Here is a 26,110-nt window from a genome sequence, read left to right as displayed (position 1 = left end):
TAGCTATTATAGATATATTCCATATGGTCAAGAAGGTAGCTAAGTAGAAATACTTTTTTCTTATTTAAAATTTCTTTAAAAGATAATTAACCACTTAAAGGAAACACAAAAAACAATATTAGTGGAATTTATAACATGTAGATTGTAGATGTAAAATATAATATACAATAGCACAAAGGCTGAGAGAAGAGAAATGAAAGTGTACTGTTCATATACTACACATGAAGAGGTATATATAGGTAGGCTACGATTGATTAAAGATGTACAGTATCAACAGTAACACAATTGCTGAAAAACTAAACAAAAAGAAAAGAAAAGAAGTCATAACAAATAATCTAAAAGAAGGCAGAGAAAGGGAATTGGTAACAAAGAATAGATGTGACAAGCAGAAAACAAATAGCAAGATGGTAGATTTAAACATAGCCATATCAGTGATCAGATCAAGTATACATTATTTAATTACTCCAGTTAAAAGTCAGAGTGTCAGTTGGCACGAAAGGTAAGACCCAGTGCATATCTACTTTGAATATAAAGACACAAACAGGTTAAAACTAAGAGGACTGGAAAAAATATTCCAAGATAATATTAATTTAAAGAAAGCTGAAGTAGCCGTAACAGTATCAGTCAAGGTAGATTCTAGGGCAAAGAATATTACCAGGGATAGAAGAGGATCATTTAATAATAATAACAGGATCACTTAAGAGGATATAAGAATCCTAATTTTTTAGGTATCTAATAAGAGAACTTCACAATAGAAGAAGCAAAATCTTCTGGAACTGGATGCATCTATAAATGCAGTCAGAGATTGTAATACCTCTCTCTCAATAATTGATAGAACAAGTAGAGAGAATATCAGTAAGGATAAAGAAGACTAAACAACACTGTCAAACAACTTGACCTTAATGACATTCATAGAACATTCATTCATCTTGATCAGACAGGCTAATTGTTCTTTTTAAGGGCACAAGAAACATTTACCAAAACAGACCATATTCTGATCCATATTACATTTCTCAATAAATTTAAAAGTATCCATATCATACCAAGTATTCTCTTACCACAGTGGAACTAAATCAGATATCAATAACTGAAAGACATCTAGGTAGAGTATATTCAAATCAAGATCAGCTACATAACAATTGTTGAAGCTGGCTGATGGGTATAATGGGGGTTCATTATGCTATTCTTTCAACTTTGGTATATGTTTGAAAATTTCTATAATAAAATGTAAAAGAAAATGAGAGCAGACTGCAACAGAAAAAACTAAGGGTCATAAACGTTAATACATGGAAATTAGCACACGCAATAAAAAATCTGATCATAAATGCTAATACTTGGAAATGCGAAGCCACTTTGGAAAAGAACTTGGTGGTTTCTTATCAAGATAAAGGCACTCTTAGCATCTATTGTTGCAATTCCACTTCTCAATATATTTCGTAAGCCCAAGAGAAATGAAAACTTATGTTCACACAAAAAGTGGTTTTGTTGTCAAAAACTGGAAACAAACCAAATATTCTTCAACAGGTGGATGGATAAACAAACTGTGATACATCAATACAATGCAATGAATGCTATTTAGTAACTAAAAGGAATAAATTACTGATACACACAACCACCCTGAGGAATAGCAAATGCATTGTGCTAAGTGAAAGAAGCTGCACTCAGAAAGGCTACATATTGTATGATTCTATTTTCATGTAGTTCTGGAAAAGGCTAAATAGGGATAGAAAACACATCAGGGGTTCCCGGGGCCTGGAATGAGAGGTGGAGTTGACTCCAAAGGGGCTCACAGGGATGTTGGTAGGGGTGAAGAAATATTCTATACCTTGATTGTGGGGCTTATATGAGTATTTGTCAAAATTCACAGAACTGTGGCAGATTAAAGGACTAATATTACAGTATTTAAATTATACTTCAACAAAATCTGACATAAAAAAATAAGAAAGGCTAACATAGCTAATAATAGGCCTGAAACTATAATCCTGTTTCTTACTCAAAATGCCATATTTTTCCACACCATGTTCTCAGTGTTGTTCTGCAGACCAGTAGTGTCAACATTATCTGAGAACTGACTAAAATTGCATTTTCGGGCCCACCCTAGACCTACTGAATCAGACACTCTGAGGGTGAGCTCAGCAACCTTGGGTCTGAAGAAATCCTCCAGGGGATTCCAATACACCCTAAAGTTTGAGAACCACTGCTCCACTCTATGCAAGGCCAATGCGATCAGACTCTCTAGGAGGAGGGCCTAGCATCAGTATTTTGTTTTGCTTTGTTTTTTAATTAAGGTATCATTGATATACAATTTTATGAAGGTTTCACATGAGCAACGTTGTGGTTACAACATTCACCCATATTATCAAGTCCCCCCCTACACCCCATTGCAGTCATTGTCCATCAGTAGTAAGATGCTATAGAGTCACTATTTGCCTTCTCTGTGCTGTATTGCCTTCCCTGTGACCTACCTATATTGTGTGCCTAGCATCAGTATTTTTATGAAATGACCAAAGGTGGCTTTAATTAGCAGCCATGTTTGAAATCTTTCGCACTACTCCAGATGTTTCCATCATCACAATCATCTGGAAATCTCTGCTGTTCTCTGGGTGGGTTCAAATCCCCATGTCTGGGAATTCTAAAGTAGCCCCTCCTTCTGGCCTTTCTTCCTGTCAGGACTCAAACACTGATTTTGCAACTGGCATTGGATTTAAAAGCCACCTGATCCACAATACACACTCTAATTTGGAAGTTGGATACTTCCAGTCTAAGTCCATACTTTTTCCATTTTCCCCAAAACAGTTCCTTTTCTGTGAATTAAGTTTGAACCATATGAAATTGCCAATAATCATTTGTTTGGGGACCTACAAAAACAGCAATTTAATATGGTCTACACTAGAGTGAGAACCACTGGTGTGGAGGAAAATGGCATTCTGAGTAGGAAACAGGATTGTAGTCACCATCCCATTATTAGCTGTGTTAGGATTTCTTTAAAAATTTTTTTATGTCAGATGTTATTGAAGTATAATTTAAATATTGTGATATTCACCCTTAAAAGTGTACAGTTCTGTGAATTTTGACAAGTGCTCATATAGGCACCACAATCAAGGTATAGAATAGTTCACCACCACCCTCAACTGCACTCATTAAGGGAGGCCTTATTTCTCTTTTGTAGTTTTGTGTTTATAAATCTACTTCTAGTACTTACAAATTGGTATATGGCATAAATATTAGTGAAAATAGAAGACTTCACTTCTCTCTAAATCAGGGCTCCAGGAAGCAAACAGAGGGTGTGGTGATTATTGGTGAGGAAGGTGCTTTAAAGCAGAGGCAAGTAACAGCTTCCACTGAATGAAAATTTCAAGAGAACTCAAATGTTGTTAAAACAAATTGTTAATATTCTGGGTCAAAATAAAACACCAAACTAAGATTATTTTTATGAGGACAGGCACTAAAGGCTAACTAACTAAATAGGTAAGAAATAAAAAAACAAAATTACAGCTTAACTAAAAAAAATTTTTTTAAGCCAATCCCCAAGTTAAAGCAATATACAGTCATTCATGACTTTTTACCTAGAACATGAATATTTTAATACAGATAATAGAATATCTTTGAAAATAGAAACTAAATTTTGTTGAGAACCCCCAAAGAAAGGTAATTCTTTGGTTTTGATAACTTTAAAGTTATTTTTCTACTCAGTGTCATTTCCTACATATCTTTTTTTGATCTGTTGGATCAGTACTCTACTTGTGAGTCCATCTATATTCTTAGTCTGAGCTGTACTATTGGACACAGGTTATCTTGGTTCTATTTCTCATACTGACAAGTCTAAGGAATAATTTTGGCCATCTTTCTAAATTTCTCTATGTATTATTCTTACCTACAAGTTAGAATTAAATAATAATAATTGATGACATACCATAAATACATATATAGCAAGTCTGCTCATGTTATTTCATATTAGCTAATATTATTTCAGTCTTGAATTTTGGAGATGTAAAGGGCCTGGAGATAAATTCTGTGCCCAACATGAATATTTTTACATGGGAAGAAATACAGTCCCCAAGAAATCATGCAAATTGTCCCCAGTCCTATTGTTGAGATTGACAGAAATGAAAAGGGAATTCTGCTTTCCAGACTACCAGAGTGATATTCTTTCTACCAAAATGTAACAATTTCTGATACTGCAAACTTAAAAAAAATAAGAAAGACAAATGAATCATGAAAGAAATACTGTATTTTGGAAAACATTGTAAGCAAATTTCTCAGTTAAAAATCAAACTATAAAAGGATGGATTAGCAATGTTTCCTAGAACACTCTGAATAAGAAAGTTTACTGAGTCTATTGTAACTCTCAAGAGGCATCCTCTTGATTAAATGTTTCGGTGAGATTGCACAGGGTTAGAAAATCCCAGTGCTATGAGCCATCTCAATGCTCAAATTTAGGAGCTTAGATGCTCAAAATGTTTGTTGAATGAATGAATGAGTGCATGAATGAGTTCTCTCAACTTCTGAACCCCACATTTCAATATTACAAGAGAGAAAACGATTTCCTCACTTTCCTTAGAAAGAGAATTACTTCGATTCCTGCTGTAGGTCCCAAATTAAATAACCATTAGTTCCTTCTAAAGTCCTGAAAGATTACTAAGCCAAACCACAGAAACACCAAATTACAGACAACATACTGGAAGTTTTATAAGAATAAATATTATTAGCAGGGAACTTCATCAATAATTTCCTCTAAAGGATATGATTATTACACAGATTAGGTAGGACCAAAGAGAATAAACACTTCAAACTGACAACAGCCTACTGAAGTAAATCTGCAGAAACACTAAGTGATCAATTAATCTGAAACTCTGACCATTATTAACCCTGAATCTCAAAGCACTCCTGGATCAGTCAGGAACTGTAAGAGTTCCAACACAGGCAATGATCCACCTGTAACATACAACAGGAAACAGGCTGGTCTTTCAAGAGGATGTTGAAACAAGTTCGTATAAAGCATAGTTGAATTTTTCACATCAATTTAAGCTTCTTCCTCTAATTTATAGTCTTTTTTCCCCTAACATCAAAAGAATCAGATTTTAGTGACTTAAAAGCTCTCTCTCTAGGTTTTCCACACTTGAATATTTTCACAGTCAAACAAAGAAATACCTAGGAACATGAAAGCTCAGCCTACCCAATAACAACCAACGTGAAACTTGATCAGAATTCAGAGCCTGAAATACAATAATCAGCTTAATGACAGTTGATTTAAACAATTCCTTTCTTTTGAGTGAATAGTCCATTAATTAGGATTTTGTCATAAACTATTTAAACCAGTATTAGGAAACTCGGAAAGATATTCTTAAAAATTAAACAAAATCAATTTAAAATGTCTTACTTTTTTTGGACTGAATTTATTTTTATAACATTTAATTCATTTACGATTGCTTGTTTTCTCTGTCTGGCTAACCCTTAAATCAACACACCACTTTGTATTTACATTTAAGTCTAATGAATGTCAACACAAATTTGCAACCTTGGCTTTTTATCTGTGCATACTTTTTAAGCAGCACAGAGCTGAAACAATCTATCTATTTCATGCTCAAATTGTTCACATCATAAATCCAGAGTCAATAGCTCATTAAAGGAATAATCAAGAGTATAAAACTATGCATAAAGTATTCATTTCTGCAATAGTTACGGTTCTTCTAATTTGTCCTCATCTTTTATTTTATGAAGGAAAATATTGCTAGAATGGGCACAAATGCCTCATAGGCCAGGTGACCACATGATTTATCATCCAAACTGAGCCCCTTTTGAGAATGAAATGGGGTACTATAAATAATTAGACCAAGACTACAGGTTCAGAGTGGGCTGTCTCAGGGAAATCCAGACATGTGGGCATCCTATTCCTTGGCATCCAAGTGAGAGCTCATATTTTCACTTTCAGGCCCTCTGAGGCCCTGATGAAGCAGGCACATTCAATCAAAGTGCTTGGGTGCCCTGTTCTGGCGCTTCCCCCTTGCACCGCACCCCGGCTCTCACTTACCCGACCACCATGTCCTTGGGGCCGGCGGTCACAGTGCAGATGCCATCCTCACAGTGCTTCCCCACCAGGCTGTGCGCATGAAGGTGGATGTTTTTGCCATTTGTGACCAACTGAACAATAACCTTTGCTGGTCCCACATAGTTGCAGATCTATATAAGAAGCATATGTCAGAAGTTAGTACATCTGACTATACTGCACCAGGGAACAATGCATATGACAAGCCAGTAAGGATAAACAGTAAATTACAAAATTAGGAACACCTATACATGTATGACAACAGCTGTTTTTAAAAATATGTGATAAATAACTGATGGGATGGAAATAAAATGCTACTGGTGGTTGTTTTCTATGTGGAGGATAAGATCCAGAAAGCAGACCCTTTCTAAACCAGTATGTATTATTAAAGTTGGAACAGCACATCTTGGAGATTTCTGTGTAGATGTGAAACATCTTCCTACTAACCAAGCAAACTTTTTTATCTGCATCCTTATCACAATGTTCAGTGATAAAAGCTGGGCAAAAGATCTGTGAGAAGATACCTGGGGCTGATGGATTGATGAAAATCAAAGAAAGGAGAGAGGCAAGAGGAAACAGTGTACCCTAAATCTCTGCCATGAGATTAGGCGGGAGAGAGAACCTTGTCATGGACAAGTTGAAGGCTGGCCATGGACACCCAAAAAGCCCATGGACTTGGCCTACAGCGACCTGAGGATAATTCAGCTTTTGGCAGCACTTTCTGCTATGAGCTCTGATAACTGAGTTACCCATGTCCAGGTTGTAGAAAGTTTCTTCAATTCAAATAAGTGTTTTCCCTAAGTGCAAATCCTTAGATCCAACACGTGTTCAGCTCTTTTTTATTAAATCAGATTTTCCATTAAGGTAATTCATCTTTTCTATTGTTATACCTTTAAACTGATGACAATAGTAATAAATAAGAAATAGCATGGAGATGATGACACCTTAAGCGGCGAGCTTGAACACCCTGTCTCCTCTAGTTTGTCCTCCAGGCCCTTATAGTGGACAACAGATTCCTTGAGAAGCTCCAACACTAAAATCACATCAATAGAGAAGACCAATAGCCTTATTTTTATCTTCCTGAATCCTGTGATAAATTCAGCCAGAATGTTAGAAATGCACTGTATCTCCTTAAAGGGTGACCAGTCATTCTGGTCTGCCTGGAACTGAGAGGGTTTCCTGGGAAACGTTCAGGCCAATTCTGGGAAGAGTTGATCACCCTATTACCTTAATTCATATTGTCTCTTTTTTAGGAATGCATGACTTAAATCCAGGATTTCCCACCTATACAATCATTAGAAATATTTCAATCTGCACAAGCAGTGCTTAACTGAGAAGAAAAAGAAAGGGGACAGGAATCCCATTGAGCAGTGGACCCTTCACGTAAGTTTTTGTGACATAAACTTGAGGAAGAACCTACACTTGCCAATAAAATTTCTTGGGAACAGAACCTCTTTCCACCAGTCTACTTCCACTATAAATGTCACACCGGTGCACAGGCCACTGAAGCAGTGTTCTGGTAGGGCTTTTTAGGTACGCGGATTTTTTTCCTGATCCAATCTTTCAATGTAAGAGTTGAGGAGAGGTTGATCAGAGCTGGGATTACTGCCTGTGGGACTGGCCTCCAGGGCTTGCAGATCATGCTAATTACAAGGAACATTTAGGATTAAATGAGGTTTTGACCACCTCAGGTAACCAATGCATAATTTTTTAAAGAGGTATAGCACTTAAAAAAGCCCTTCAGGCATAAAACTAATTATCAACTTAGTGCTTTCCCTTTTACAACAGGCAGAAAGCCTTTGTCCTTCAGGGCAGGACAGGGAAAGGAAAGTTCTGGGTTTGCTCCAGCGTTGGCCGGTGTCCTACAGACTCTCAGGATTGCTGATGCCAGTTCTAGGCCTTGGTGATGACACCTGATATCAGTCTTTGTTAGGATGATATATTCCACAGAGAGTTTTTCAGCAGTAAATGAACAGTGAAAGAACACTAAATAGACCATGTAATTTTAAGTGCTCTAGACATAGGAATGCAGCAGTGTAAGGCATGATGTGATGCTTCACTTGGGTGAAATAAGGGAGGCTTTCCATTTGAGCAGGATGCCAGAAGGAATGCAGTGGTTAAACCCTAGTCCCTTTGGATGGCTAGACCCTTCAGGGTCACCACTATGAAGGAATCAGTCACTGACACTGAAGGCAAGAGGTAGGGTGTCCTCAAAAAGCACTCACATCTTTTTCTTGCTATTACTTCATGATCAAAGGGTGGCAAGAATGAGGAACTGGGTAGCCTCTGAAGTAAAGGACTGAAAAATTTGCCAGTGACTAATGTGCTGCTTGATCCATTTGAAAGAGTTCAAGTCAGCATGGCATCATCTGGTTTTTACATCAACCACAGGGCAACGACACGGAGGCCCCTGGGTTTTGTGGACTTTCCAAAATACTGACTGAAAGAAGAAAGCTGCAGTGTGAAAGAAGAAAAACAGATATAATTTTGAGGTTATATGGCAAATGAAGACAATGGAATTCTAACTTAGGGGAAGGCATACTTTATAAAATGTCACTATGACTGCAAGCTATTTGCAACTGATTCAGAAATTCATTTGATCTATGAAGAATTTGATTATTTTTATTCAGCGTCCCTCTTCTTTGAATAGTGGGTTCCCTTGAAAATTATGTTTATACAAAGCAGTGTCTTCCAGAAAGGGTGGGTTCTTTTTGAAAGAGTCTGGACATAGCAGGCTCTTAGTAAACACTTATAAACGCTAATGACTTAAACCAAATTAAGCTTTCAATTAGAGCCAAGGAGATCAAGGTGACAACTTGAGTAATCAGCCACCAAGGGATACTGTGAGAGCTTGAAGGGCAAACTAGTGAGAGTTTAAGACAGTTCCACCATTTACTAGCTGTGTGATCATGGGCAATGTTTAGTTCCCCAGCTATAAAATGGGGATAATAATATGAGCTCACAGGTTTGCTATAAAGATTAAATACATAAATGCATGTAAAATCTTTAGAACACTGCCCAGTAAATAACAGCAGTACACAAATGTTAACTATTATCTTATTTTTTATTGTAAAGTACTTTTCTACCTAGAGATATTTGAATACAACTGTCTTAAGATGATTAAAAAAAAATCCTGTCTAAAGGCAGGTAGTGGGAATAATGACCATTTCAAGTCACTTTTGTTTCTCAGAGTCTTTTTTTCTCCCAGAATGCCATATTTTATTGAGGCTTATTAATTTTGTAGTAACAATTACTTTATTTTAGTAACAGTTATCATTTTTTGGTGGTCTTAGGATTTCTTTGCTTCCTTGATGAAATTTTAAGACTCTTTTCCAGGAGCTTTATGATTCAGTACCTACTGATGACCACAGGCTAGATCTACTTTTTGAGTAAGATAAAAACCAAGTGTCTCAGATAATACTAAACTTAGTCAAATCACTGCCTTTTATTTAAAACAACTCTGTCATCCTCTGACAAATTACAAACTGGTTCTTTAAAGGTGATTAAGAGAAGTAGTCTAGAATTTCCTGGGAATAAGAATTTGAAATATCCAGTTTACTTGCTGAGTAAATTTGACCAAATCACTTTGGCAGAATGTAGAACCAACATGATTAGGACGTGACACAAGAAGTCATGCTTTTCTGCTTAGTTTTTCTCACAAAGTGATGATGATAACTGAAAAAGAGGAGGAAGAAAAATCCACAGTTTTCAAACAGAAATTTACCCTGACTTTACTTGTGTCCTGAACTTTGTCTCCTACTGCTAAAGCAGCAGAGCAATATGGTTCAATCTAAAAGCTCTGAGGCCAGGCTGCTGAGCTCTAATCCCTCTTTTGCCACTTATTAGCTGGGCCAGCAGGGAAAGATGCTCTGGATGTCAGTTTCTTCATCTTTAAAACAAACGTAATAACGCACTTATTTCACAGGACTGTTTTTAAGGGTTAACTAAATTAACACAGTGCTTGGCATCTGAATGAGATTAGCAATCTTTAAAAATATAAACTCTCTTTCCCATCCATGTTATAACCTCACTGATAACCAAAACATTTCCATTTATTCAGTGAGTATTTATTAAGCCCTTTCTATATCCCACACACTGCAGTAGGTCAGGGAGTGAAGGGATACACAGTGAGTGCAAAACAGACATAACCCCTGTTTTTACGGGAATTAAAGAGCGGGACTGATACTAATCAAACTCCTAAATGAATGTAAACATAAAACTGTGAAGCACTTACAAAGGACGCAGCTAACAGTAATCTGAAATCAAGAAAGCTTCTTGAGGGAATAATGAAGGCTGTGTCTGAAAGAGGAGCAGGAGGGTAACAAGGGAAGGGCTGGGTAGGAGGCCAGGGAGTTGAGAAGAACATTCCTGGCAGAAAGAACAGAATGTACAGAGGCTCTGTGGTGAAAGTCCCACTTATTATCTCCTCAGTCAGGCTCATTACCACTTCTCAGGGTTCCCTTCAGGTGATGCCTACCACCCGGGGGTGTCCCTTCCTTTTCTTCCTGATCTAGAACCACTCATTCTTCAAGGGTAAGACCTAAATCTGAATCTCCCGTGACACTCTCCTCACGACTTTAGCCTACAAAACTCCACTACTCTCCCTTTTTTGGGAAAAGTGACTGAAGCCAGGGACAGCTGTGCTACATGCAACTTATTGCAACAAGAAGATGGTAAAATCAATTGGCAACTGAAGGGATAGAGTCTTACCTCTCTTGCTGGTTAAATTCCCAAAGCACACATATCTTACACTTCTTAACTGTTTTTATGGTAGGGACAGGAACATGTTAACTCAGCCAATCTTCACATAGGCCCTGTGGGTCAATAGTGGTACCGCCTTCCAGAACGGAGGGAACTGAGACACATTAAGATGAAGCAGACTGCCATCCTTCCCATAACTGGAGTGACTGGGCAGCCCTTTGAACTTGGGTTTGCCCACCTCCAAAACCCATTCACATTTTCCAATTTACACTGGCTACCACTTGGTTTGATCACTTTTTCTCTTGTATATGCCCAACCTGCCCAGTGTTTTCTAGCTCTCTTTTGCCGAGCACCAGGCTGGTACGACAGTTATTCCTGAAAAACTTGCTGGTCTGGTTTGGCTGGCATATGTTGTGAGAAAAGAGGTCTGAGAGACAGCTGTGAGGTGGCAGAAGTGCACTTGCTGTCTTGTGAGCCTCCTTTGTAAAAAAAAATCATGCCACAGATATCATTAAACTATGTATTGATTCTTCTCTTTTAGGGTGCAACAGAGGAGGAGGAGCATAATAAAAAATACAGTTTTCAAAAGACATCTTCTCTCAGTGATGAAAAATAGTCAGATTTGATTGTTCTTTATCATTTATTATTTGTTCAGCCCCTAAGAAGTACAGAATAACCTTTATTAAGCAAGATAGTTCAGAACCATGTCTAACAGTTTCTGTCACAGAGTATGAAGATGATCAGTAAAGTTAGTTCTTTCTTTTTAAGGCAGGGGGGTTTTAAGTTGATCCAATCTGTGGCCAAATCCCAGATCTTTATTCCTCCAGCTCTGTGGGTGTACACAAGTTAGATAACCTCTCTGAGCTCCACATTTCACATCTGCAAAAAGGCCAATATGGGACCTCAGAGCTGTTGTGAGGACTACACAGTGCCTGGCACATGGCAGGTGCATGGAAGCACCAGTTTCTTTCCTTATTTATAAAGGGCCTGTTTTCCACCTAGGCCTTCTAAGGACCCTGTGAGGTAGACAGGATTGGCAGTATCGCCCCCATGTTGCAGGTAAGAAAACAGAAGGCCAGACAGATTAAGGAGTGACATAGCCCAAGGTCAGTCAGTCAAGACGCAGAAACCTTGGAATTCATCTTGAGTCTTCTGAATGTAAAATGCAGCGTTCTCAGTAAGGTGGGATGACATAAAAATACGCTCTTTGACCCACTCACTGTTGATGACATGGCTGTCTTCCAACAGTGCACCTGGATTTGAGTTGATTTATTCACATTCTTTCACATTTCTTAGCACCTTACTTGTTTGACCAAGAGCACATATGGCTCAGATGTTAGGCCTGAAACTGGAAGGGCAAACTGTGCCATGAAATTTCACAAAACGGGCTAAGATGGTCTCATCATCTACACAAAGAAGAGGAATAAAATCTCTCTACATATACTCGACTTTGAAAGTTTTGAGTTTTCTGTCATATTTTGACCTAGTGTTTCTTTTGTTTTGCTAATTTTAATTTGCAGTTTCATTACAACAAATACAGTTGCTTATAAATCATGCTTTCAGAAAATCAAGTAACACACTACTGCTTAATCCTAAAATTTTGGGGGACTTGTATCTCAACAGGTGTCAATACCTTATTAATAAATTACAAATAAATCCTTACCCTTTGCATGGCTCAGTTATCAATCATCCATGGTTGCAAAAGAATATGGGAAGAGTAGAGAATTTTAAACTTACAGATGAACTGTGTACAAATGTTCATTTATAAGCCAGTTTTTTGGAACTTGAGTTTACTCCTAGACAGAAAATAAACTTTACAATCATGGTATTCTGGTACCATTGCTTTTCTACATCTCTTACCCTCCTTATTGCACTATGTGTATTCTTGAATTATTTTTTGATTGAAGCATAAAATATAAAATATCTAGTCAGACCTGCAAAAGATATCTCAAATCTGACCACTTTTCACCACCTCCACTGCTATGCGTTGGTTTCAAACACCCATGATCTGTCTCCTATGTTTCCTGTGCCTGCCCCACTTCCCAATGGCCTATTTTCCTGACTGATCCTATTCAAGTCAGGTCATGCCAAGTCATAGGACTCCTCTGTTCAAAGTCTTTCAGAAGTGAGAGCTGTTGAAGCTGAATTATTAGTACAAGGGGACTCATCATATTATTGTGTGTATATGTGATTAAAATTTTCCATGATATAAAGTTATCATGGAAACCTTCCAACAGCCAAAGTCTTTACAATAGAATACAAGGCCCAGGACAATCCGACACATCCCCCACCCCCATTTCCTCTTTGATGTTCTTTCTTACTACCGCCATGAAGCGACATCAGTCTCGTTGCTGTTCCTGATCATGCCAGCTCAGCTCCCATCTGAGGGCTTCTGTACGTGCTGTGTCCTCTGCCTAGAACATGCTTTTCCTGGATATCTCCATGTTCTCCAACCTTCCTTCAGGTTTTTCAGAAATGCCATTCTCTAAGGGAGGCTTTCATTGACCACCGTAACCACTATAGAAACTTTTACCACTTACATCCCCACTTTCCTTACTCTTTTCCCCTGTTATATTTTTTTCTCCCTGCATCATTTACCATTTAATACACTACACACTTTACTTATTTTGATTATTGCCTGTCTTCCCACTTAGAATAGAGGTTTTATGGGTGGGGACACTGATTTGTTCCTTGTGATAACCCCAGTGCCTGCAATAACGTTTGTCAAATTGTGGATATTTAATAATTAATTCCTTAGTGAATGCATTAATTGAATAATTAAGACATAATTAAAGTGTTATTTATGTAAGGCAGTTTATTAAAATAAAAAAGATTGTGTTAGGTAGGGGATAGAAATAAAGTAACTATGTTCTTTTCCTCTTGTCTTTTTTTAAAAAATGGCTAGATCCTACTGTAGCCTCTGAGTAGGCTATTTCTCTTAGAATGTGATTATTATACCCCAGGCTAGAACATTAGCCAAAGTTGGTAGAAGGGTGTCTGGATGGGCACTCTGGCCCTGCAGTATGGTTAGGAGGAAGCTAACTGCTGAGGGGTAGGGATTCTGGCAGCTGTGGGAAAGTGACTCTAAAATCATTTCCCTTGGGAAACCAAGGTAGCAGTTCTCCTCTGAAGGTCCAAAGAACCCCCTTGTGCTCCCCTGTTCCCACCCTAACTGCTGTTGCCCAGAAGGCATTCTCCCACTGTACTGAAGAGTCTTAGCACCTGACTCAAATATTCCCTCTATTCCTTGTTTTGTTATTGCCTGAAGGGATCCAGAATTCACATTTCTGTTTCACTCCAGTTCACAGTCCCTTACTCCTCAAATGAGAGGGCCCTTCTTTGATGTTCACTCTGGTGACTGACAGTAATAACCTCCCCATGGGATCTTATCATGACATAGTGCAGGGCTGCACCTCCAAGACCTCTAACTCCTGGGCTCCTCTCATACAGGCTCTGCAGTCAGATGGGCCGGCTCCTCCCAGTCCTAGCTGTGCAACCCTAGGCAAGTTTACCTAGCCTTTGACTTGTTTACTCATCTATATACTGTGAATACAAATACATCACCTCTGAATTTTCACAAGGATTAAAGGAGATAATTTAAAATTCTTGATACCTAGTGATGCAAAATAAATGAGATGATTTTTATTGGTCTCTTCATGCCTTAAACAGATGTCTTCTGACGTTAATGAGAAGGTGGAAACCACTGCATGCAGGTCTCCTCAATTGCTCTTCTCCTTGCAGTTACCCAGGATCAGAGTGTTCTGTTACTTCACAGATCCTCTCCCAGTTCAGGGAAAGGTAGGTCTGTTCCCTTTTCCAGGGCTAACCACTTGGTTTTTGCCCATAATGCCATACTTATTTCAGACTTAAATTATCCTCCTCCCTCCCTCTCCAAAGGAACCTTTTCCTTAGTCCACAAAACATGCATACTCTTCTTCCTATTCTAAAAAAAAATATCTTTCCTGATAATGATGACAACTTGGAAGTTTGGCATTTACTGAAACCTATAGGCCAGGCACTATACTGAGCAATGTAGAAATATAGAACCATTCTTTCATTTGATCATCCCCAGAATCAGTGAGAATTCTTAAAAGCACTTACATCTGCTTCAGTGCCATTCTCTTTTTCCTTACCAAGTACTAAAGAAAAGCTCTAATCACCAATGCTGAGACACCTACTTAATCTGTAGTCCTTTGCAAATTAACTGATCTCCCATCCCTTAAATGAAAAAGTCCTTAAGGATCATCACAGACTGCATGTTTCCAAACCCACTAGCCATTTCTAATTCTTCATCCCAACTGACCACTCTGAAACCCGGGATTTGTTACTATTCTCAACTTCAAACTCTCCCCTCCCATTCACTGATGCTTCTGCTAAGACACGCTTCTTCCTCCCCAAAGAGAAGTGTCACCAGAGATCAGTCCTTAGTCCATTTCTTTACCACAATTACTCCCTTGACACTCTTATCTGGTCTCCAAAATTAATTATCTGCTCCATGCAGAAGACTCCTCAATTTAAATCTCATGTGCTTACCTTCTTTTAAGCATCTGTAACATTTCCAGTGGCTTGCAGGCATCTTCCTGTCCAGAACATCTTTATAACTCAATTTGCCCATGACTAAACAAATCGCCCTCCTTCTGAAACCTATTCTACCTCCTATTAAATGGAACCATCACCTTCTAAGCAATTGCACTGAAATCCTCCTATCATCCTAGATTCCTCTGTTGTCTTCTACATTTAAATGGTTGCCAAATTTTGGTCAGGTGGTACCTCCAAAACCCCTAGCATTTATCCCTTTCCTCTATTTTCACCGCCTTTGTTCCCCTGTCTCAGCCTGGGCTCTGAGTTTAACTCATGAAGAACCACTGCAGTTCCTCCAGCTGGTGTCCTGGTGCCTTTCCCTTCCAAAATACCTTAGCAAATTGCTACCAGGTTATATCCCTAAAGCACAATGCTGATTACAGCACAGCATTCTCATTGTAAAACTTACAATCTACCCATTTTCTACAAAACCCAGTCTAAATTCTTGAGTCTTGCACAATTGGTCCCCATCGTACCTCTTGCTTTATTCCCACCTTTTCCTTTCATGTAGTCTGCACTTCAGCAGAATTATTCACTATTCCCATTGAACTTCAGAAATTCTTAGTTTTGAGCCCTTGCTGCTGCTTTTTCTGCTTGTGTTGTTTTCTCTAGTTAGATCTATGCTTTCACATTTCTACTTTTCCTTCAAGATCCAGCCCAAAATGCAACCTCTGCCTTGAGTCTTTTATGACCATACCAACCAGGTGGCCCTTATGAATTAGTCTTTAACTTAGAGCTGTTAGGTCCCTCATTCTTTCATTTAAAGAATACTTCATTCAACAATTCCTATATAGTAGCTACAGCTGCTGGCTCTACAGTGGCGAATTAAAAAAATACAGTATTATTGTATGTCAGATATTTAAGGACATATCTTAGTTCCATTATTAAAATGGATTGATTCTTGAAGACAAAGGTGCTAATTCTTCTATTTTCCCTACTCCCAGCACAGAACCTGTACCTAGTTAATCGTTATTTGTTAATAGAACTCATGGCTGAATAAAGCCTTGGCTCCAGGCCACACTGAAGGAGGAAGCAGCCAAGTGGCCAAGGGCAGCTGGTCGAGATGCTGACGTCAGGGCCCACCAGGCCGTCCTGCCTTAAGGGCTGCTGAAGGGCTGCTGTCCAGTGGCCAGGCTCCTCTCACTAATGTAACTATGAGGGGTCACCTGAGGAGTTTCTGGAAAGGTTTAGCAAAAGGTGAGTACATGAAGCCAATTAACTTGTGAAATTCTACAGATTCCTTGGCTTGAATTCACAATTGGGAACACCTAACCCTCCACTATTTTTAATTCTAAGAGGATTGCTTTTTAAGGCATTTGGAGTCCCTTAGGCTTTTCTACTGAGAAAAATAGCTGCCATTTACAGATATGCTGGATGCAGAGATGCTAAAACAGCTTTAATTTTTATATATTCAATTCTTAGGTAGAATTTAACCCTGACATAAAATTTCCTAATTGTGCCAGGGTTTGGCCAAGATGGTTAGGATAGGTGGGAAACAATCACCAGGGGTGATTCCAGGTAAAACAGAAGTGAAACTGGGAGTTGGAGAAGCACTGTCTTGGCCACACGCCCTGTGTAATCTGCATAGTCAACCTCACATTGACCATCCCAGCTAACTTCTGCCAGGCCAGCTGTGAGGAGAGGGCTTTCCCCACCAGAATCCCAGAGGCATACTGTCGAAAACACTCTTAACTTTGTGATGTGAGTTTACATTTCTGTGTCACTGAAAAACATCCCAGAAGTGTGAAATCAGGAAACTTGAACCTAGCCAAAGTTGTAATTTAGTTTCAAGTATGATTCCAAGTTTGGAGCAAACAATCGGGTCATATGATAGCACAGTTTCTGTAGTTTGAATAAATTGTGCTTAACATAAATGACTCACTATTCTTAAATTTGTGGAAGAATGTTCTTCTGAGGTCTGAAACTTTTCAGATAAGTACATTTAGATTAATTTTTAGTGCTCCAGTAAGTGGCCAGAGTTCTAGTCACCAGTTACCTGCTATGACCTTGCATTAGTCACCTAATCTCTTTGTGCCTCTGAATTCTTCATTTGTAGAATCACTAGATAATATCTAATATGTCTTCAGTTCTACAGTTCTATGATTCCTAGTCATATGTATAGGACACAACAGGACAACACCCAAAGATCACATTTTCAAACTGGAAAAAAGAAGTTTAAAATCACAGAATTTCTGAGTTGGAAGGAACCTAATAGGTGAACTTAACTTTAAAATTGTGAACATTTTAAATACATATCACCACAATTACAAACTGAGCAAACATACAATCAACACTCAAATTACCTGTTGCAAGGGGGCCTCTGAGAGCATGGAAAAAATCAGAATTTAAAGACAAAGAAAAATCTTTATGTTAGGCAAAGATTTTAACTTTTGTCATTAAAACTGAAATTGAGTACCCAATGTGTTTATTTTCAGTAAAATCAAGAAGGGCCCTGCCCTGGGTAGTTAAATCCTGAGAATAAAGAACTGTCTTTCCTTTGGAAATATCAGAAATGCTTCAATTTCACAAGGGGGGTAAAAATTAGGCAAAACAAAAATAATGAGAAATATTAACCTACAATTGTTTAAATCTTTATAAACTACATAAAAATAATTAGAAGGATTAGCCTACAAGGTATGATTGAAATACATCCAAAATAAAATTTTTAGGTTCCTAATTCTTTGAAAATAGAAATTATTTTAAGTTTTTAGCATTCTTTTAAAATAGTTTTAAAGTTCCTCAACACATTGTTTTTGACCCAAACTTGTGATAATTAAGAATATCGTCTTACTCTGTGATACTGGAATTCACTTGGGATTAAATATCCCTGATTTCTTTCTTCTTAAAGGTATTTTTCTTGCTTAGAAATCCTATACAGTCACCTTCATTAAAACCCAATGGTCAGAGAAGTAAATAAATAATTTGGCTCTTCATGATTAAAAGTACTTTAGAGACATTTTATGTATAATTTAATTTGTACTATGGTAAACATAGTTGCCTATGTAAGAATCTGGACCTCTTTGGGTAGAAGACAATTAACTCTTCCTTTCTTTAGAAGGAAAGTACATAAGACAAAGCATTTCAACTATTCTGTGATTTCCTGTGGAAAGCCCCTGCTAAATTAGGAGAATTACAAGTGAGAAGAACTGGGAAATTTTCTTTGTCTGATTTCTTGGTGCCACTTTATTGGTTAATTTTCATCCCAGACATCGATAGGGCAAAAGAAAAAACACAGTCTAAGTATCAGACTGAGGTTAACCAACATATTATACCATCTACATACTACGATGTAAGCAAGAAGAGGAAGGGGGAAACATCAAAATTTCTAACAAGATTTAGGATGACATCAGCCAGTAATTTGGAAAAATGGCACTACTTTAAACCTGAAAAAAAAAAACCCTTCAGTGTGATAACCCTTCAGCCTGTGAAAAAAACTAAAACACAAAGTATATGAAATAAATCATACACTTTGATGCTTGGATGAAATAGTCTCCAAACTATTGATTTTTATCATTTTTAGCAGTTCACCAGAAAATTGTAACCACCCTATATAACCCAATCTTGATTTTCCCTTATTATGAAGTTATAATTTATCAAGTAAAAAATCTTTTTAAAGGCCAAAAAAAAAAAAAGGAATTTACTGGTTGTGAAAGATCTTAACACAAGTTAGCTTCCCTACCCTGTAGTGCTCCAGTTAATATTTCAACCAGTCCAGGGGCAATGAACTTCACCCTGAGGCTAGACATTCCACCCTCAGGCAGCTCTGACTCTGAGACAACTGAAACCTCTCTTCTGGGGCTTCCACTCATTGATCCTTATCTTATCCTCTTCTGACAAACAAATACATTTCAGCTTTCTTTTCCATAGCAGCCATTCAGATATTTGAAGACAACAAAATTCTAGGTGATTAATATTCTCAGGCTCTATGTCTACTCCCCTTATGAGGAATGTTTGATTTCTGTCACCATTCTCCTCTAAATGCACTCAAGCTGGTTTCTAATTCTCCACAAATGTGGTGCCTAGCTATCTACTGTATTCCTGGGGTGGCCTTTCCATACAGGTTGGGGGTGAAACCATGACCTCCTGGGTCTGATGTACCACACCTCTAACAGAGTGGGGCTGAGACCTCCTTGGTCTAACGTACAGTGCCTCTAATAGAGTGGGGTAAGACCATGACCTCCTTGGTCTAACAGACCATACCTCTCTTAATGCAGCCTGCAATTACTTAGTTGGCAGTTACAATGCATTGTTGGCTCATGGTGAGCCCATTATTATTATTTTTTTTATTAAGGTATCATTAATATACACTCTTATGAAGGTTTCACAAGAAAAACAATGTGGTTATTTCATTCACCCTTATTATCAAGTCCCCCCTCATACCCCATTGCAGTCACTGTCCATCAGTGTAGTAAGATGCCACAGAATCTCTATTTGTTTTTTCTGAGATACACTGTCTTCCCTGTGACCACACACACACACACACCATGTGCCCCAATCAGGATACCCCACAATCCCCTTCTCCTTCCCTCCCCTACCCCTCCCCTTTGGTAACTGCTAGTCCCTTCTTGGAGTCTGTGAGTCTGCTGCTATCTTGTTCCTTCAGTTTTTGCTTTGTTCTCTTACTCCACAAACGAGGGAAATCATTTGGTATTTGTCTTTCTCTGCCTGACTTATTTCACTGAGCATAATACCCTCTAGCTCTATCCATGTTGTTGCAAATGGTAGGATGTTTCTTTCTTATGGCTGAATAGTATTCCATTGTGTATATGTACATCTTCTTTATCCATTCATCTACTGATGGACACTTAGGTTGCTTCCATATCTTGGCTATTGTAAATAGTGCTGTGATAAACATAGGGGTGCATATGTCTTTTTGAATCTGAGTTGTTTTCTTTGGGTAAATTCCTAGGAGTGGAATTCCTGGGTCAAATGGTATTTCTTGTTGAGTCCATTATTAACTAAAACTTACATATTTCTTTGCATGTATCTTTCTCCCACCCTGTCCTTGTGATAATTTTTCTGGATGCATTCATCTCATTTAAATATCATTGCTTAAGAATTTAGCCCTTTGCTCCAGCTTTTCAAAATTAACTTGAACTCAAATTATCTTTCACTTCATGTCACTGCTAGTTTGATACAGCCTCCACTATCAGAAGACACTGATAAAATATATAGGAATGGCTGTGGAAAGATCCCTGGGCTGAAACTATTCCTCCAGGTTGAAATCACCAGCATGAGAAATATATGATCCTCTGAAGTGCCAAACCAACATTTCACTATTTCACCACTCTAAAAGCCCCATCAAAGAAGACAGTAAGGTACATTTGGTATGATTTATTCTAAGGTGCCTGAGATGGATATCCAGCTCTCTAGTCTCTGGTTTGGAAATATACCTATCAAATGCCAGAAGCATTCTGTCACAGAGAGAGGGAGTTGGGACTATCTGTCCAAGTAAGGGTTCCTTTCCCTTCAGCCCTCCCCAACACACACACACACACACACACACACACACACAGAGACACACACAAACACTGTAAAGGCATTTGCATTTTGAAGAGGCATTCCTCCAGCAAATCCTGGGTAACACCCATTTATCATACTGCATGTATCTGTTGTCTGACTGTTCCAAGTAACCCTGGTGGCAGAGGTGACCACATTCATGTGTGCAACCACAGAGCTCAGCAACATGCTCAGCATGTAGTGTGCACTAGATAAATAAATGCTACATGAACATTAGGAAGGGAGGGGGGCCAAGAGGGCTCTGAAACCTACCAATGGAATGTTCTAGGTTTACATGGATTCAGGTTTCTGTAAAATCTGGAACACATTAAATAAATCAAGGCCCTGACTGATCCCTTTCCTGTCTGTATGTGTACTTTGAAAAGTAATAAAACAACTTGAATTTTTAATGACTTCTAAGAGGTCTAATTAATCACAAGCAAATGAAAGATGAGATTGATAAATATTGATATTCAAAAAATAAAATTAAATAAATAAGCATGGGAAACCACTACAACTGAACACAAACCAAAAATTTGACTAACTACATATCCCAATGACACTATAACTACATAGAAAGAAAAAAAATAATCCAAGAAACTTTTGAACACATTGCTCTGACTGCATACACTCTCTTGAATATATCTGAAGGTCAAAAGAATTGCAAAGGAATTCTGATCTGTTTTTGGAAGTTTGTAGCTAGTATTGACAGTAATTTGTATAGCAATTCTGAAACTACTCTGTATGTATATACTATAAGGTTGGGCAAAATGAGGAAGTACCCTGATATGGTAACTAGGGTTTTCATTACTGGAGGAAAGGCAATACAAATGCAGAACTGGGGAAAGGAAGAAACCTGAGGGTGTTGGACTGGATTTAGAGGTATTGTATAAATTCAGAATTTAAAAAAAAATCGATTTTCTAGTTTTGCCTAATGAAAGACCCCAGAAGAAATTTCTCCAATAAAAAAAACCACGGTTTCTTGGAGAGCTGGATGACCCCAGGACTGGGGTAGCGAAAGTATAGGGTAAGCCTAGAGCATCATATTATTCCAGAAATATGGAAGTGTTCAAAATCGACTGGGGCCGTGCCAAGGGGACATAGGAGCTAGCACTAAAAACTACTATTGGCCAAGCATGGGGGCAATTCAAGCATCAAAAGAGATAATGACAGTAACGGCTTATAGTACACTGAATAACAATGTAATCCATGAGTACATACTGCTTTTTTTTAACAGAATTCCAACTAATAAAAAGTAAAAGGAACAATGTAAATAGAAAACCACAAATTTGTAATCATCAGTTACTAATAATAATTGATTATGGAAAGAGTCATCCTTTGATGCTAAAACTATTAGGAGAAAGGATGGTCGCTTGTACCAGGGTAGCAGCAGTGGAGATACTAATGAGTGATTAGAGTTTAAGTTTTGAAGGCTCAGCCAATAGGATGGTCTGATAGAGCAGATGTGGGTGTGAGAAGAAGAGAAGTTCAAGATAATCCCAAGGCTTTTGGCCTGACCAATTGGAAGGATGGAGCTGCTATTTTCTGAGAAGGGAAAGATATTAGGAGGAGCAGGTCGATGAGGAAGATTTGGAATTCAGTTTTGGACATGGTAAATCCACCAGACATCCAAATAATAATGTCAACCAAGCCACCAAGCCTGGAGATTAGATTTCAGAGTAGAAGTCTATGCTGGAGAAAAGAATCTGGAATTATCAGCATATACATGCTAGAAAGCCAGAAGAGGAAGGAAACAGAGAAAGAGAAACACTGTTTATCTAGTTGAATACTTCTTAAAAACCAGTTAAACAAGTTAATTTCTACTTAAATTTAAGTGTCTGTTTCTGATTGGTAAGCAACAATTGGATTTAATCTATTCCAACAACACTGTGAGGTAGGTGTTTTCTATTCTCCTTTTGCAGAGACACGGAGAGGTTAACCAACTTGTCCAAGATTACACAGTTTATAAGGGGCAGAACTGGATTTGAACCCAGGGTTAGTGAGCTCTAGAGCTATTAATCATTTTGCTATGTCACTTGCCTAAGGTCTATAAGCTACTGAGGAATGTCATACAAAATTCACTAAATGAGAAAAGCAAGGGGCAGAGTATTTTATAAATTAATAGAATATGTGTTTAAATGCTTTACAGTTTATCTTTTTTTATTTAGATATACAAACACATATGCTTACACACACAAACATACCTACATAGCCTTATATATGGAGTATTTCTGGAAGCCTAACCAAGACAGTGGTAATGGAGCTTCTCTCTGGAGAGGATAGGGATCCTGGATAGAAGGGAAAGTTACTTTTCACTATCTGTATCTTTGTATTACTTGAATTTTTATTAAATGCATGTGATACTTTGAAATAAATTTTAAAAACTAGTTTTTCCTTTTTTAAAAAATAAACAATGGGAATGACACATAGACTAGGCATTCTCTGGAAAGAGTACACAGGATCATACAATTGTAGTAACAAAGGGGGTTTAGAAGTCTTTGCTCACAAGTGAAGAAATTAATTGATGTTCATTACTTTTGCTCCTTGTGAATTTTACAAGCACTCATATTTTTTGTTTGGGGACCCACCTACCCCCCATTCAGTCCACATGTTTGATCCACCGACTGCCCACCCACTTACAGGAATGGCTGTTAACTCACTCTATTCCATAGTCCTTGTCCCCAGTGTTAACTCTAGGGGTGACCGTGAAACAATGCAGACCGGTGAGGACCTAGACATTTCCAACTTGGGGCCTCTTAAGCCTCTGTTCCAGCTTCTAGGTAAGCAGACTCCCCGCAGCAGGACTTTCTGCCCTGACAGGAAGAGGCTCCCCCTTCTGGAGCGGTAGGTGGAGCCTGACGCAGCAGTCAGAGCTGAGCCTCGGAGAGGGCAATGGGGTAGCGCCAGCTCTGAATCCAGGGGAGGTTAGCTTTGGACTTTTCAGCTTTTTAAACAAATTATGTTTCCTTTTTTGCATACTTTTAGTTGGTTTTCCTCTCATTTTCCATGGATAGATTTCACTGGATAGAGAAATTAAGGCAGAACAAGTCCATTTCACCCCAGAGAATTTTGGTGACAAGCCTAATGTCTAAGTTAGTGTCTCAACTCACTGGGACTAGACATGGATCACCTGATTCCTAGTCAGGTAAAGTAGGAAAGGAAAGAGAAAAGAAGGCTGGTGAGAAGAAGGTAGGAAGAAGTTGATGGAACAGCAGTTGGAGGGGAGCCTTGAAGACTTGCTGTTTCCAATAACCACCTGCTATTATAATATCGTGTTACCTGTTTCTTCTTTCACTAATAATGACAATACTACTGCTTCTCTGGGGAAGGGGTGTCTGGCATTTCTTGCACATTGGCCATTCTTTCATTGTACAAGTAATTATTGGCCGCCTACTACCTACTATATATTATTCCAGGTGCTATAGATATAGCAGTAAACAAAACAGAAAAAAACCAAACTCTGCCTTCATGGAGCTATCATATTCCAAGCATGTTTCACAATTTTTTATTAAAAACATAAACATGTCCTGAATGAATATTTAATGCTATAGATGTGCCCGTTGCTTTTATGTCAATTCACTTAATCCTAATACTATTCCTGTGAGGTAGGTATTTTTATTTTTATCTTACAAACGGGGAAAATACAGTTTCAAGAGATTAAGTGACTTGCTGAAGATCATACCATCTGTAAGTGGCACAATCTCGGGTTAAGATCTAGCTTTTGCTTTCAAGTATGGTATTTTGCTCATGAAACCACAGTTCGATTTAGTTACTATATGCCAGATGTCTCCACTTTAGCAACTTAACGGGTTTACTGAGATCCTACAAAGTCCCTGGCGTTATGTAACACACGAATAAAGAACCTTATATGAAGCAATATATTATCTTCTCCTGATCTGACTTTTGCTCCTTGGGTTAATATCTAGGATGTGATCTTATGTTTTCTTTATGAAAACTTGCAGTGGTTGGTTACGTTGGAGTTGACTGTTAAATTTTCAGAAATTTTGCGACCAGTTGACTTCACATTGATGGCTTGAAATTGACGATGGTGGGAGTATTTACATCAAGGAATTGACAAATACTATAAATTAGGGGTTTGGCTCTGTTTCCTGGAGAGCCAGTTAAACATATACTAGTACAATACTGTTTTTAAGGCCCATCAATCTACTCAATGGAAAATATCATAGGAATTATTTTCTTAAGTAAATTATTCAAAATATTGACAAACTTCTCCAATTAAAAAGGTTTTCTAAATATACATTAAAAAATATTAAAAATTATGGATACATGTAAACGGTTCTCCAAGGGCATCATAGGGCTAAAATGGTCATATCCCATATTTTCAGGACCACTGGATCATAAACTTAATGACATAATATACTTCTAATGGATTGAATAGTGTCCTCCATAAATTCATGTCTATCCCAAACCTCAGAATGTGACCTTATTTGGAAAGGGGTCTTTAATATGGATGAGGTAATACTGGATTATGGTGGACCCTAAATGCAATGGCTGGTAGCTTTGTAAGCGAAAGGAGAGGGAGACTCAGATACAGAGAGACAGAGGGAAGACAGCTACGGGAAGGCAGATGCAAAAACTGGAGTGATACATAGGCAAAACTCACTTGAATACAAACACGAGCAACTTTTTCATGAACATATCTCCCTGGGCAAGGGAAACAAAAGTAAAAATGAACAAGTGGGACTTTATCAAACTAAAAAGCTTCTATACAGCAAAGGACACCATCAATAGAACAAAAAGGCATCCTACAGTATGGGAGAATATGTTCAAAAATTACATATCCGATAAGGGGTTGACATCCAAAATATATAAAGAGCTCATGTACCTCAACAAACAAAAGGCAAATAATCCAATTAAAAAATGGGCAGAGGATCTGAACAGACACTTCTCCAAAGAAGAAATTCAGATGGCCAACAGGCACATGAAAAGATGCTCCACATCGCCAATCACAGAGAAATACAAATTAAAACCACAATGAGATATCACCTCACACCAGTTAGGATGGCCACCATCCAAAAGACAAACAACAAATGTTGGCAAGCATGTGGAGAAACAGGAACCCTCCTACCCTGCTGGTGGGAAAGTAAATTAGTTCAACCATTGTGGAAAGCAGTATGGAGGTTCCTCAAAAAACTAAAAATTGAAATACCATTTGACCCAGGAATTCCACTCCTAGGAATTTACACTAGGAATGCAGGAGCCCAGTTTGAAAAAGACAGATGCACCCCTATGTTTATCGCAGCATTGTTTACAATAGCCAAG

At 38.1% G+C, this 26,110-nt stretch overlaps 1 protein-coding gene across 2 annotated transcripts in view; it reads right to left on the bottom strand.

Moving 5' to 3' along the window:
• The window catches only part of NFKB1 (nuclear factor kappa B subunit 1), a 108,244-nt gene that overhangs the window by 44,847 nt on the left and 37,287 nt on the right, over window positions 1–26,110 (bottom strand). For both annotated transcript variants that reach the window (XM_036879193.2, XM_057502475.1), the window contains one exon: window positions 6,032–6,180. In XM_036879193.2, the coding sequence (XP_036735088.1) occupies window positions 6,032–6,180 (149 nt within the window). The remainder of the gene's footprint in view (window positions 1–6,031; window positions 6,181–26,110) is intronic.

The sequence above is a fragment of the Manis pentadactyla genome, chromosome 5, assembly GCF_030020395.1.
Source record: "Manis pentadactyla isolate mManPen7 chromosome 5, mManPen7.hap1, whole genome shotgun sequence".
NCBI classification, from domain to species: Eukaryota; Metazoa; Chordata; class Mammalia; order Pholidota; family Manidae; genus Manis; species Manis pentadactyla.
The sequence above is the reverse complement of the archived record's forward strand: the minus strand, read 5'-3'. Positions and strand labels throughout refer to the sequence as shown.